This window comes from Monodon monoceros, unplaced genomic scaffold (genome assembly GCF_005190385.1).
Source record: "Monodon monoceros isolate NGI ecotype Baffin Bay Population unplaced genomic scaffold, NGI_Narwhal_1 Super_Scaffold_11, whole genome shotgun sequence".
In the NCBI taxonomy this organism is placed as follows: domain Eukaryota; kingdom Metazoa; phylum Chordata; class Mammalia; order Artiodactyla; family Monodontidae; genus Monodon; species Monodon monoceros.
In genome coordinates, this window is record NW_021703767.1 from 60,159,853 (window position 1) to 60,175,319 (window position 15,467).

The 15,467-nt window shown below is 39.3% G+C and overlaps 1 protein-coding gene across 8 annotated transcripts in view; it reads right to left on the reverse strand.

Annotated features, from left to right (window-relative positions):
- CCDC191 (coiled-coil domain containing 191) overlaps positions 1–15,467 on the reverse strand; it is a 103,605-nt gene that overhangs the window by 47,747 nt on the left and 40,391 nt on the right. For all 8 annotated transcript variants that reach the window (XM_029214466.1, XM_029214464.1, XM_029214462.1 and 5 more), the window contains 2 exons: positions 11,242–11,432; positions 2,831–3,077 (listed from right to left, as the gene is read on the reverse strand). In XM_029214466.1, coding sequence (XP_029070299.1) covers positions 2,831–3,077; positions 11,242–11,432 — 438 coding nt within the window. The remainder of the gene's footprint in view (positions 1–2,830; positions 3,078–11,241; positions 11,433–15,467) is intronic.

Sequence of the window (15,467 nt, forward strand, 5' to 3'; positions counted from 1 at the left end):
CTCTTGAATTGGAATAATTCATACTATTAAAATGGCCATACTGGGCTTCCCTGGTGGTGCAGTGGTTGAGAGTCCGCCTGCCGATGCAGGGGACACATGTTCGTGCCCTGGTCCAGGAAGATCCCACATGCTGCAGAGCGGCTAGGCCCGTGAGCCATGGCTGCTGAGACTGTGTGTCCAGAGCCTGTGCTCCACAATGGGAGAGGCCACAACAGTGAGAGGCCCGCGTACCGCAAAAAAAAAAAAAAAAAAAAGGCCATACTACCCAAAGCTATCTACAGATTAAATGCAACCCCTATCAAAATACTCATGACATTTTCCACAGAACTATAACTAATAATCCTAAAATTTATATGGAATCTCAAAAGACCCAGTATTGCCAAAGCAGTCCTGAAGAAAAAAAACAAAGCTGGAGGCATAACACTTCCAGACTTCAGACAATACTACAAAGCTACAGTAATCAAAACAGCATGGTAGTGGCACAAAAACATACATACAGATCAATGGAACAGAATAGACAGTCCAGAAATAAACCCACACACCTACGGTCAATTAATCTATGACAAAAGAGGCAAGAATATACAATGGAGAAAAAAGTCTCTTCAGCAAGTGGCGCTGGGAAAGCTGGACAATCTCATGTAAATCAGTGAAATCAGAATACTCCTTCACACCATATACAAAAATAAACTCAAAATGGTTTAAAGACCTAAATATAAGACATGATATCATCAAACTCCTAGAAGAGAACATAGGCAAAACATTCTTAGACATAAATCATAGCAATATTATCTTAGATCAGGCTCCCAAAGCAAAAGAAATAAAAGCAAAAATAAACCTAATCAAACTACTAAAAAGCTTTTGCACAGCAAAGGAAACCATCCACAAAATGAAGAGACAACACACTGAATGGGAGAAAATATTTGCAAACAATGCAACTGACAAGGAGTTAATAACCAAAATATACAACAATGCATACACCTCAATATCAAAAGAGCAAACAACCCAATAAAGAAAATGGGCAGAAGACATAAATAAACATTTTTCCAAAGACATACAGATGGCCAACAGGCGCATGAAAAGATGCTCAGCATCACTAATTATTAGAGAAATGCAAATCAAAACCACAATGAGGTATCACCTCACACTGGTCAGAGTAGCTATCATCAAAAAGTCCACAAATAATAAATGCTGGAGAGGGTGTGAAGAAAAGGGAATCCTTATACACTGTCAGTGGGAATGTAAATTGGTGCATCCACTATGGAAAACAGTACGGAGATTCCTTAAAAAAATAAAAATAGAGCTACCATATAGATCCAGCAATCCCACTCCTGGGCATACATCCAGAAAAAATGAAAACTCTAATTTGAAAAGATACATACACCTCAATGTTCATAGCAGCACTATTTACAAGAGCCAAGACATGGAAACAACCCAAGTGCCTATCAACAGACGACTGGTTTAAGAAGATGTGGTGTATATATATACAGTGGACTATTACTCAGCCATAGAAAAGAATGAAATATTGCCATTTGCAGCAACATGGATGGGCCTAGATAATATCATACTAACTGAAGTAAATCAAACAGAGAAAGACAAATATTACGTGATATCACTTATGTGTGGAATCTAAAAAATAATATAAATGAATGTATATACAAAACTGAAATAGAGTCACAGACATAGAAAACAGACTTATGGTTACCAAAGGGAAAAGGAAAGGGGGAGAGATAAATTAGGAGTATGGGATTAATAGATACAAATTACTGTATATAAAACAGATAAGCAACAAGGATTTACTGTATAGCACAGGGAACTATATGCAATATCTTGTAATAACCTATAATGGAAAATAATCTGAAAAAAATATATATATAACTGAATCACTTGTGCTGTATACCTGAAACTAACACAATATTGGAAATCAACTGTATTTCAACTAAAAAAAAAGGAAGAAAAAATACATGGCCTTGGGCTTCCCTGGTGGCGCAGTGGTTGAGAGTCTGCCTGCCGATGCGGGGGACACGGGTTCGGGCCCCGGTCCGGGATGATCCCACATGCCGCGGAGCGGCTGGGCCCGTGAGCCATGGCCACTGAGCCTGCGCATCCAGACCCTGTGCTCCGCAACAGGAGAGGCCACAACAGTGAGAAGCCCGCATACCGAAAAAAAAAAAAAAAAAAAAAAAATGACCTTCCTTTTCCTGTATTATGACAGATTAGATATCCTAAATGACTTTACTGAAGAAAATTTAAAAGCTAAATACAACATTAAAGAGAAAAATCTGCATATGCCTGAATAGAGAAAAGACAAGATGGCTATACTTCAACATGTGGTTATTTATTGGTGGTTATCTCTAAATGATAGAATTATTGCCTACTTTTCTTTTTCCTCTGTCATTTTCTCCTGCCAAATTGCTACAATTAATACATAAGATTCTTCTTATTAGGAAAATAAAAACTTAAACATTCCCGTCTTATAAGTCACAAGCTCATTTAGAAAGGAAATGCCTGACAATCAAATAAGAGGTGTTCAAGAGTTGTAAACAATGCTTTATATATCTATTCCTGAAAGAGTCTTTCGCTTAGTTGTTTTAAATTCCCTGTCTATATTACGTCTTTACCAAGTTTCAACTATACCAGTTTGTATGTGATTATAAAAGAGGATTCATTTCAAGAAAATCAACACTGACTGAAAGATAAACTTTGTGCACTGTAGCAGCTCTCATCTTTTAGATAGCCCAGGCCAGGCAACCTGACAACAGCTAACATACCCCAGGCTATACAAGTATAAAGCTCAAAAGCAGGAAGACTAAGCAAAGGAAAAGCAACTTACCTCTCCATTTCTAGGTGGATCCTCCATGGCTGTTGCCTCCTCAAGTAGACTGATGCTTGATGACACGTTTGCACTGAGTTTCCCTAGTGATGCTGCCTTCAGCAGCTCATTCATTTTCTTCCTAGTTTCCTCCTTTGTAACAGCCAGCTCTCTGTTTTGGATCTCTGCACGATGCCAATGCTGCCATTCTGCAAAATGGTGTCGGAGAACTTGTTTCCGGTTATAGTCAGTGGCCAGTTGTTGTTTTCTAAGAAGCAAAGCACTTCCATTAAAAAAAAGAAGCCATTTACTGCTTTTTGGTTGACAATATAAATGAAATACAAGTCCAAAGGAGTCCCAGAAATGCTCCATTTTAGCTCCAGCTTATTCTTTTATTTAAGCTCAAAGGAATCATTTTATAAAGCTCCCCAAGGCAAAGGGTCTGCTCATAGAAGTCATTGGCACCTCAAGGCATTGCTTCAGAAGAGTGACTGTTCTGTTCTATCACATCACAAAGGCATATTAAATTTTCTGATTACCATAAAATAGTTTCTGAGAGCTTTTGGAGGGGAAGGAGCAGAAAGAATAGGTATTCAAATAACTGCTTTTAAAAAATATGCATACATGAGGGAGATATTCAGCTATACTTGCAAATCTAAGGAAGACAAGAGGTTTGGGAGAAAAAGAAAGGAACGAAACTTAACAAGTGAATTGTCAATAATTAAGTATAAGACTTATAAAAATCAACATGAAATTATGAGGGTGGATCTTGTGAAAGAAGGACTTGGTCAGGGAAAGGCTCTCATAGAGAAGGTCTCATTTACCAAAGCCATAAACTGAGCGAATGAAGAACTGCTTTGTGAAGACACTTGTTGAACATTAGAAACGTGTGAAGGGCATACACAAGGCACTTGCTCTCAGAGAACTCACTCACAGTCTAGTAGGGGGTCTGATTCACTCTATTCCTAAGGAGGAGCTCCTTTTGATTCCTGGAAACTTCATGATGTTAGAGGACGTGCCTGAGTGGAGTTGGGAACTGCCAGCTACATTCCCCTCCCAAAGGGACTCTCCATTAGGAGACATGTTTGTGGTAGCCAGTTGAGAATTCAAGTGTAGAGCTTTCTGAGATCAATCTATAAGTGGATGATTATTGTCTCTGAAGAAGTGAGCTGTAGAGCTTGGAACTTATGTCGCAACCGGGGTCAGTTTCGAGGTTTAAGATCTGATTGTTTAGATACCTACGTGATTTTATCTTGTAAAGATGACTGGAATAAGGTCTCTACAACACTATTTGCATATCCATCTCTGTTAAACATAAATAATGTTTAACCCACCTCATGGACTTTTTGGGGTCATATCAAAAAAATCGTAACATTTTAAGCCAATGAGTCAGAAGAACATTTCTACAGTTCTTAAATGCTTAAGTGACTTTTAAACCTTTTTTGACTGCCACCTAAAGAAAAAAGTGTCACACTATGACTTCAAAATAAGTTGATGTGTGTACATGTGCATGAAACAAAAGTATATATAATTGAAACAAAGGTTCCACCAAACGATATTCACCCTTACTACCAGAGATGTACTCCAATGTTTCTTTTCTAATCTTTTCTATTTTTCAAAAAATATGCCTCATCTTGAGCCTGATTTTAGGACCCATTAATGAGTTAAAACCCTTAGCTTGAAACTACTCTAGAGTCACAGAATTTAACATTATGTCGGAGAAGCTGGGTGAAACAACCAATTAGTGAGAGTAGTGTTGACTGAAATAATAGAATTCAGGGTAAATGCTAACAGCAATTCTGCCAAGAGCATATTTCATTATATATAATTGCTTCTTTCTAATGCAATGATAGATAATAAATATGATTGACTGATGGTTTTTATAATAAAAATACAATATAGGTGGTAATAAACATCTATATATAATATTTTACTTTGATGAAAAAAAGAAAGTATCTGAGGCTGAATAGCCTTGAAATAAAAATTTTAAAAGAAATAAGAATAATAAATCAGGTAGCAACACAGGGTAAGAACAAAGCTCCAAAAATATCAATGTCTAAATAGTGAAACAAACAAAACACCTGATGGCATTTTACTCAAGTAAGTGGAAATCATGTATTTCCACAGACTAGAAGACATATGTTGCTCTGTCTGATTAATGTAAAATTTGATTTACATCAATCTGCTTAGGAAGGAGGAGTGTGAAATTTACTTGATGAGTTAATTTCATGTTTTTACAGCATAAACAGCCAAAAGCCACACTGGAGTTCTGACTGACAAGGAGAGGGTTATTTGGACAGTATGAAAAGGCAAAGAGAAAAATATTTCTGGTAAATATAACAAAAGACTAAACAGTAAAAAAAAAAAAGGTGGGTTAAAAACTGCGTGTTAATTATTGTGTTTAGAGCCCTCTCTATCATGATCATGCAGGAGATTTGAAGATGTACTTAAGATATCTATGTTCATGGGAAGGGTAAGAACACAGAAACTAGGGATCCAGAGACAAGACTGGTTGTACTCTTGCTCGCTTGCAGTTCACTTCAGCAGAGTGACAATATTGCAGATAAGTCCATTTCTATACTTTTTTTTAAAGAATGGATGCACTTATAAAGTTATTTATTTTATTTATTTATTTTTGGCTGCGTTGGGTCTTCGTTACTGCACACGGGCTTTCTCTAATTGCCGTGAGTGGGGGCTGCTCTTCACTGCGGTGCGCAGGCTTCTTATTGCGGTGGCTTCTCCTGTTGCAGAGCACGGGCTCTAGGCACGCAGGCTTCAGTAGTTGCAGCACGCAGGCTCAGTAGTTGTGGCGCACGGGCTTAGCTGCTCTGTGACATGTGGGATCTTCCCGGATCAGTGCTCAAACCCACGTCCCCTGCACTGGCAGGTGGACTCCCAACCACTGCGCCACCAGGGAAGTCCCCATTTCTATACTTTTTAAATGATGACACTAAAAACACAAATATTTCTGAAAGTGAAAAATCACTTAAATTTCTTAAAAGCTTAGTCAGATGTGATTTACTTGGGCATGCTAACCCAAAGAAATGGTTCCACAGTTCCCAGATAATCATAAAATGAAGGACAGAGTTTCTTTATGGAAAACATCCTATCCCAATATGTTTCCAAGCTGAAATCAGGGAATTTCTGGCAAGGGTCTATAAACTGATCATTATAATTATACAACTGCATGCAGAGAAAGACTGTCTCTAAAGAACTAAGAATATAAGATATATAGGTTTAAATAGGAATTTAAATATGAACCAGGATGCTTAGAATCAACACCTCAAATGATACTCAGTTATTGATGCACATTCTAAAACACAGGAGTCAGAACAAGACCAACTAGATATAGGACACTGGGCAAGCAGCTGAAAGTATCTAAATTCCTCCTCGAAGATGGTGCCACTCTAAGAACAACAACAAGCCCTATGCTGCCTATCCTACAGGATTTTGTTTTTAAAGATGTAATTAAATTTTAAAAAGAACCTGAAAATATAGAACAAATTCACATGTAAGGTAATAACACTATCTTAGAACAAGACTACTAGATATCTAAAAAGTGTCTTGAATTTTTTAAAGGGAAATGAGAAATGACAAATAAATAACTACATACTACTGATCTGATTGAGTGCTGAAATCTGAACAGAACATAAAAATAGCAATGATGCAAACAGCTGCATTTGGGACGGGCAGGTTCAGCAGGAATAGGAATGCATAAGCTAATGCATTCAGAAATGCACCAGGTAGCCCCCCAGGGAAAATGTGGAAGATAACACAGTTCTGTTTTAAAGAGTTTTAAAGTGAGCCAGTCAATGCAAGTCTGGTCCTCCTGCCTCTCTGGCAGATACCAGGAGATTTATCAGCTTCAGATGCCATGCAATTTCTAGCCTCTCAACTGGATACCCAGGTGAGCACGGAGGGAAGGGCAATGGACCGTGACTAACAGAGGTGCTCCATAAATGACTGCCCTAACGCACGCTGAAATTAGGAGTGCTGGGAATGGGGAATATCTGACAATCTCTTTTCAATTCAGTCTCCCCACCCCTAGGCTAGCCTGGCGGGTTCACCCCAGCCTGTTCCCACACAAGCTGCATATGTGCTGGTTTACCAGTTTTCCCCTAAACTGAAAAGTGCTCTCTTCTACTTAGCCACGATCTGTCTCTCTCAGAAGATGGGACCAAAGAATTTCTATTTTTAAAAAGCTGCTTGGGGGATTGTAATGCATGATAGCCAAGTCTATGTCACTCCTAAGTTTTTATATTATTGTGCCTTCTGTTGCAATTATTTTTAGTATTTGGGTAAATTTTTAACTTCTTCACTTAGACTGAAAACTCCTAGAAGGCAGGAATACCCCTGCTGGTACTTAAGAAAGAGTCTAGGGACTTCCCTGGCAGTCCAGTGGTTAAGACTCCACACTCCCAATGCAGGGGGCCCGGGATCAATCCCTGGTTGGGGAACTAAGATCCCGCATGCCTCATGGCATGGCCAAAAAAAGTCTAGTACACAGTAAGCATCAGTAAAGCTGACTGACTGAATATATGCTATCAAACAGAATAAATGAATGAGTGAATGAATGAATGCCATGGTTTAAGGGACATCATAGGGCCAGTTTTTCTACTGGCCTGCCACTGTACCCTCAAATCCCCATCACTTACATTTTGGGCACTGTTTCCAGACAATGCCTATTAATGTATAAGTTTCCTGGGAGGGATAACATCAGTTGAGGAGTATGGAGACAGAGCATGAGGGGATAGAGGGACACAGGGAAGAGATAAAAGCCTGTTCCAGGAAAGGCCCAAAGTATTTGGTACTGAGTACCAAGGCTCAGGAAGGGTGGGTAGAGGATGTTGAAACAAACCCTGCTTCTTCCCAATTTGTCTAGGGCTGGCTGTAAATTGAGAGAAGAAGGGAGAGAGGAGGAATGAAAGATCTGGAGCCAACTTTCAGAAATGAATATGCTAAAGAATTTAAAAATACAGTTCAAATTCCCATACCACCATGTCCAAGGGTCTAATTTAGCATGTGTACCAGAATTTTGTTGTATTGCCTGAGTGACTGAATCCTTAGTTAGAGTTTGGGAATATTTGTTAATGTTGCAATTGTATTACAATATTGTATTGAAATTTTATAACACCATTACCATAACTACTTTTAAAAGAAAAGAGATGGACAAAAATTCCTATTAGGGAAAGCAAGGTACATTTTTTAGAAGAAATACATGGATGACCTTGGAGTGGAATGAGACTCTGAGCACAGGCTCAGTAAGAAAATATGGTGGCTGGACTTCCCTGATGGCGCAGTGGTTAAGAATCTGCCTGCTAATGCAGGGGACATGGGTTCAAGCCCTGGTCTGGGAAGATCCCACATGCCGCGGAGCAACTAAGCCTGTGCGCCACAACTACTGAGCCTGCACTCTAGAGCCCGCGAGCCACAACTACTGAAGCCCATGTGCCTAGAGCCCATGCTCTGCAACAAGAGAAGCCACTGCAATGAGAAGCCTGCACACCGCAATGAGGAGTAGCCCCCGCTCACCGCCAACTAGAGAGAGCCCGCGTGCAGCAACAAAGACTCAACGCAGCCAAAAATAAATAAATAAATTTATAAAAAAGAAAATATGGTGGCTAAATCGTGAATGAGAAGAAGTGAGGGATCTGTTGTTGCTCCAGAGAGAAAGTGGGAAGAACAAAAAGGAAAGAAGGCAAAGAAAGAAGCCCAAAAGGCTGGGCCCTGCATAGCCAGTAAGAGGAAAGCCCAAGTGGCAAAAACAAATGTGGATTCAAGAGCTGGAGGCTAAGGACACAGTTGACATCTGAGAAACAGACACAGCAAATGATTTCCATGTCCAGGTGGATGGGCCAAAGAACCACCTATGTCTTGTCAATCTGGTAAGAGTTTAGTTGCTACAATGAGTAACCCATTTACAATAAATGCGCTCTATCCCTCGATCTCACTATTTAGAAAAAAGTGCTTGAGAATATTATGGAGTTAAATTGCAGGAGAGGAAGCAACTGAGCTCTTCATTCATCCACTAACTCAGCTATTATTCAACAATTATGTATTTGGTGTCCACAGAGGAACTGGGAGAGGCTCCGATGAGCACGGTAAAGAGGGTCCTGGCTCTTCTGACACCCCCGATCCCACTGACATTTCTTGGTTTCTGCTTGTATTGATAGTAGCTACCTTTGAGCTTTTTTCTCCACCTCTATTATTCCAACCTTCTTTGAACAAAATCACCTAACAATTTCCTAAAACAATCTCTAGAACAAAGAACAACATGCAGAGAGCCTGGGATCTGTAGGAAAGCAGCATAAAGGACAGTTTGTATCTAATAGTTCCTTTCTTATATGTTTCTAGCATAACTTGTTATTTGTTCATTATTGCTCCTGTTTTACATCTACCATCATCTGAAGTCAACTGCAATATAACTGAAAAACATGACTGTCTTAGGGAGCCATCACCTACATGCTATTTAACTAGGAGCAGCATGTTATAGGAAAAAGCATCTGACTCAGCATCGAAAGGACCAGGCTCTAGTCCTGGACTGGCTACTCGTAACTTTATGACTTGAGACAGTTGTTTATCCTTTTTGTGCCTTACTTTTATCATCTGTAAAATGAGGGGCTGGATTAGATGCTCCTTGAGGTGCTTTCCTACTCTAAGAACTTTTTGCTCTAAAGTTTTATAGTAAAAAAAATTATTATAAGTTAAATATTTTCTAACTCTGACAGTTAAAAAAATGTAGCACCCATTCTGAACATTTAAAAATAGACACTTGAAAATAATTCACAGATATGAGACATGAAGTTCTAAGAGGATCTTTAAAAAAAATTGGCACATAATGCTATTATGAAATCCCCATTTAGTGCTTTTATATTTAAATAGTTTAATTGGAATGGAATCTGAAGTTCTTCAGATTTTTCTTCTACAAGTTTCTTCTGCCATGTAAATTTCACAGACCACTTTTACCTTTAATATCTTAGTTGCCACTCCCTCTATGCCCTCACTCATGATGCTTCCCCTTTCCAACACCTCCAATTTCTCTTCTTTATCCAACAAATCCAGCTTTGAGTAAGTTATCATCCCAATTCCCTGGATCAGTCACTAGGTCCTGAAAATTTAGACATAAATTGTGAAAGAGCTTTTTTTTTTTTCCCCACTGAAGATTTCTCCCAGCATAGTGTAGGAAAGGAAAACTGTCTAGGTCACCCTCCTGCTTAAAAACCTTCAGGAATTCACCTTTATTTACCTAAGAACGCCTAAACTCCTTGCCCTAGCATTTAAGGCCTTCCACAAGTTGATGAACTTGACAACCACATGCTTGATGATTTCCCGCCACACGTAATGCCATTATCTCATCTCCCTCTTTCTACCTAGGAATATCCTACTTACTCTTCAGAGCCCAGCAAGACCCATCTTCCTGATAAAGCCTTTCCGGACACTCTGTAGGAGCCTCCCCAGTTACTTCCCTCTACTAAGTTCTCAGCGGCAGAAGGAGATGCATTACAAAGTTTATAATGTTAATCCATACCTGTACTGTTTCTAGATCTCGTTTTCCCCACAAAACTGAGCTCTTTGAGGACAAGGGGCCATGTGTCAGGCTCCTAAGTATTCTCCCCAGGGCCTGATGCTGTCACAGGAATGCACAACTCCAGGGGGCGCCATTCCCTTCTACATGACGATACTTTCACATACCATTCATCCAATTTTTCACCCAGAAGGAATAACAGAGTTGCTCGTAGAAAAGTGATTAAACGTAAGACTGTGAACTGCTCCCTCCAGCTCCCCCAACCAATAAACAAATGGCTCCTTCTACATCTATGATTTCGGTTCAAGAATGCAAAGTTGACCTTGGAAATGAAAAGAAGAAAATGTATTTGATTTTAGGATGATGGAACAAAGAAAGTTTTATTTGAAGGCAAATTCTGTGTCATTCACAAGCCTAAGAGGGAGCTGATATAAAGGTGTCCAAAACCTCTAAAGAAGGTGTGGGGGAAGGGAGAAATCACCCTTGCCAGGTCTGCCTTCCCAGATGAATGTTCCCTGTCTGCCTAATTAACATTCCATGTGCAGACAGTGATTTCTCTCAATGAGAATTACTACCGCATAAGCCAAATTCTGTCTTCTAAATTGTAAGATGGTCCAGGGTGCAATGATACTACATCAAAGGATAAGGGAAAAAGCATAATACTTGCTTCCTTTAAAATAGGAAAGCATGTACATTGGTATATTTTAATCAAAAATTTTTTTTCACTTATAATTTTCCGTTACAATTTTCTAGTTTGGGATGTAACAGAGAAAAACAGTGATTATCATATATTATAAGTAGATGAGATGATTCCAGTGAACAGCATTTTTAGAGCTTATTTCTGGATTCTTCAGGAGGAAAGATGTCCTACATAAACAAACTAGAAGGATTTTCATGGCATAAGTACCTGTTTTCTTCCCTAAGGTCATTTTCCATGGCTTGAGTCTCCCGCCCCAACTTCTGGGATCTTGTGTAGTTTCTCCAGGCCCGCAGGACCTTCAGTTGCAACTTCCAGTCAGACAGGGTCCCAGCTTTCCCCAGCTTAATCCTATGATCAAGAATCAGCTTGTGCCAGGCAGAGAAATACCGTTTTTGACACTGCAATGGAAACATTGGAAAATCAGTACTAGGGTTTCTAATATCTACTAGTGAGAACCCTGTCCTCAGATATCCGCCTCACACTTTTTCTAACAAATCTAGGAACTATTGTCTTGATGGAAGGGGAACAGACAATTGCTTTATGCTCAAATGACAGGAAATATTCAAGCCATGCAACGAAGGCACCATCAGCCTCATGGCAAACTAAAACATTTAATTCTCATTGTAAGGCACCAGTCCTATGCAGGGCTGGAGTAACTGTCACAACTAAGATCTAAGTTAAGGGGCTTGTTTGAGAGACTTGAAAGGCCTGCTTCCAACAGATCTCCCCTGCCAGGCTGTCTTAGAGTTTAAAATACCATTAACCATTATCACCACTGATGTCCTGCACAAATGAACATGGGAGATCCCACAGGATGGAATGGGGTCTCTGGTCCCTGGGAACAAGATGGCTAAAACCAGCTTCAGCTGGGCTACCACTGACCACGTCAGGGCTTTGGTGAACACTCCTACAGAAGCTAGATACGCGGGCTGCTTGCGTTCTTCCACTATATGTATCTGACAACAAATCAGACAAGGTCTACTGACCCTAAGCATGTCTCCAGAGAAGTACCTACGGTCCTAGGCTAAGAAAATCTCTGCGATCTAGGCCTTGCCTACATCTTCTATCTTCACAGCAAACTTTATGCTCCTACTATATCAAATTACTTTCAGCTCTTGGTCTTATACCAACCACACTGTCCTGTGCTTTTCTATCTATGGTCATAGTAATTTCTCTGTCCTTTTCTGCCCTCTCTCTGCCTATTTCAAGAGTCACCTCTCTCAGGAAGCCCTCCTAATACCAATCACTCTCCCCACATGTAAGTGCCCTTCCACTGTGTTCCCAGAGCGACCTATGCTTTCTTTAGTCAAAATGGTCATCACACTGTGTTATAATCACCTGTTTACCAGTTTCCACAAGACTGTGAGCCTCCAGAAGGAGGGACTGGCAGATCTGAGAGTACCACATGTGAGGAACACTGAAACAGAAAGTAACCTCACAGGAAGTGACTCTGGGAGGTATAGGAGATGCCTGCTGACCAGCTTCGAGAACTTGGTAGCCATATCAGGGTCAGCCCTATTTATTGCTTCTTTCTCTTTAAAAATACTTGTCTTTCACTATTTCAACATTTAGTAAGCTGTGTTTGAATTTGGGAATTCTGAAAAAAGTTGTTTAAGATATAATCTCTATTTTTGAAAGGTTATAGGGAAAGAGAATATATAAATTAAAAGACCAATAACATGAGAGAGCACAGGCTAGACTTCTTAGAAATAGCCCATTTGGCCTGAAATATTTTCTACAAAAGAAACCAATTATATTCCCATTTAGACAAACTACAAAATCTTCTTTATTATAATTTTCCATTAGGAGAAACCATGGCAGTCTTTAAAAAGCCTTGTTCCCTTTCCATTATGTCAAACGAGAGCACGTTTCCTAGACCTTCACCTTAGATTCTGTGGAAGGAAAGGAGGGAAGGAGGGAGAGAGCAAGAGAACAGGGAGGAAGGGAGGAATGAATGAAGGGAAATTTGCTGAATATAAGATATGCCTTCAGTCATAACAAGGAAAAGACACACAGCTTCCTGGTTGAGAGGGTATGCTTTTTGCATTATTATTTGCTTATCTATCCCACAAAATACAGCATGGGGGGAAAAAAAAACAGTGTTAACATAGTCAAAAGAAAATCTATCTATTTACCAGATTCATTTAAGAGATTCTTCTTAAAAGACTTGATGAAATAGTCTATGTATGGGTAGTTATCTCTAATTTTAACTCCTGGAATATTTCTAATGATTAAATAGTACAAACATAATCCACCTTGACAATAACAGCACTATTAATAGTGTCCTTCTTGGATTTCCACATTTTTTTCTCTAGTCCAAAGCATTTCACGTGTACTATTTTATTGACTCATAGACCATCATTACAAAATAGAGAGGCTGCAGATATTATGATTTACCTTACCAAGCCAAACTTCAAATAGAGAACGAATAATGACTATATTCACAAAGCAAAGAGTTAGTGGTATACCTAAGGCTAAATCCAAAACATTCAGGCATCCTGATGACCCTAATCTACTAGGCAAAAAGTCTCTTTTAAAGAGGAAGAACAAATTACTTGCTTGTTTTCTGAAAGAGAAAGAACTTGATATACAACTTACTACAGTAGAAAAGCACTGCTGGAAAATATGTGAATTTAAGAGGGGGAAAATTTGAGTCTGTAAATGCCATAGTCAATATATTTCTTTAAAAATACTTAAGTTTAGACTGTGAGAGCAAAATGATCGGTTTTGAAGGTCTATAATTCAGTTTCACTACACAGAAGTTAATAGCAGCAAAGTGACATACTCATACAGTAACTGCTTTCTTGAAATCAACTTGCCATTGGTTTTTTTTTCCTGCCTACTCAAAAGAGCAATCCCATTTAAATTAAATTAAAAAAATAAAAGTATGAATCAAGAATAGCCACTTAGTTATTCTTGATTCACAGCAAACATTATTTAGGCAAACAGGAGTCCCATAAATGTGCTTGGAGGAAAATACTCGGGAAAGGAAAACATTCTTGGTCCTGTCTTCTCTGGGAGAAGATGCTAACACTCCACTCCTACTTAGAAGGGACAAGAAGTGGCATAGTTCACAGTCACCGTCTGTTCACATTTCCTATTACCCTCCCCCAAGTGGCGTCCCTGCAGCGCTCAGGCCTGCTTTTCCTCTTCAGTTCTACACTCGAACTACAGCAGTGCTCTATCCCTTTACTCTTTGAAACAAGAACTATTATTTAAAACCGCAACTGGTCAGAAGAGGAACACCTTCTGCTTAAGCCAAATAACTTAATGTTTGAACTAGATGGACAACTAGTCTGACCTTCCTCCGTTTCTTACCTAGTTCATTTATTTCTGCACCATGTTTTTATTTCTGATAGATTCTCAAATACAGTCATGCGTTCTTTTAGTAACTTCTACCATCTCTTTATTATAGTTGTGGTGATAATTACGGCTTGTTACAGGTAAGTAAAATACTGAAAATCACTGTAGGAAGAACTGCTCCTAAGTACATATCTACAATAATTTTTAAAATAAAATACTAAAAAGTGAAATTTAGAAAGTTTTTAAGTGAAATGCTTTTCTCTTTTCAAAATCAAAATCTTCCACGAGACATCATTTGGTCATTAAGGATTCCACTCAAGAGAAGAAATGACAGCTCACCCTGCTAAATTTATTACCTGCACTGGAGTTACCCTCGTTTTGTTGGCAAGAAAAACTCTTCCCTGAAGTGTAATCACACTGCTGTCACTGGGAATGATTGATGTTAGGTGGAACAGCAATTTGCTATCTAATCTTCATTGTAATTCTAACCCTGTCACTAGAGATGCTTGTTCTGATTAATGAAGTGGGTAACTCATCAAAATTCCTCAGCTATTTCCCTTTTGTCAGAAAGCTCAGTGATAATTGCATCAAAATTCTCAGTCATGGAAAAATAAACAATGAATTGTAAAGAGGACAAAAATGTCAACAAGTTTAGAGTTTATTTTTGACGAATGGAACTAACCGGTGCAACTGGTGGCCAAGGGGCGCCGGACAAGGACCAAAGGTTGGAGATAAAGGGCCCAGCTGACTCCTGGCTGCTCCCAGACCCAAAGGAACAGACAGATGCTCTAATACCACCCAAGAAAGCTGTCCTCCACTCCTTTTTTCCTTTTTGAGGACCACTACAGCTAGGCAGAAGACCCCACAGATGCTAAGAAGTATTTGATGGGTGGAGAGGAGGATCTTGTTCATGACGAAATGAATGCCCCTGGGAAGAAGCAGCACTGAAAAGCAGTCCGCTATATCCCATCATATCCCTGATTTTCATAATTTTGCCCCAAAGAAAAGAGAGGAAATCACTGTGTCCCCTACCGCCAACCATATACACTCCCATAACTATTATAGATAAATATATTAGGGAAAATACATTCAGTTTTCAGCACACTGTGCTAAGACCTGGACTTGCTGTT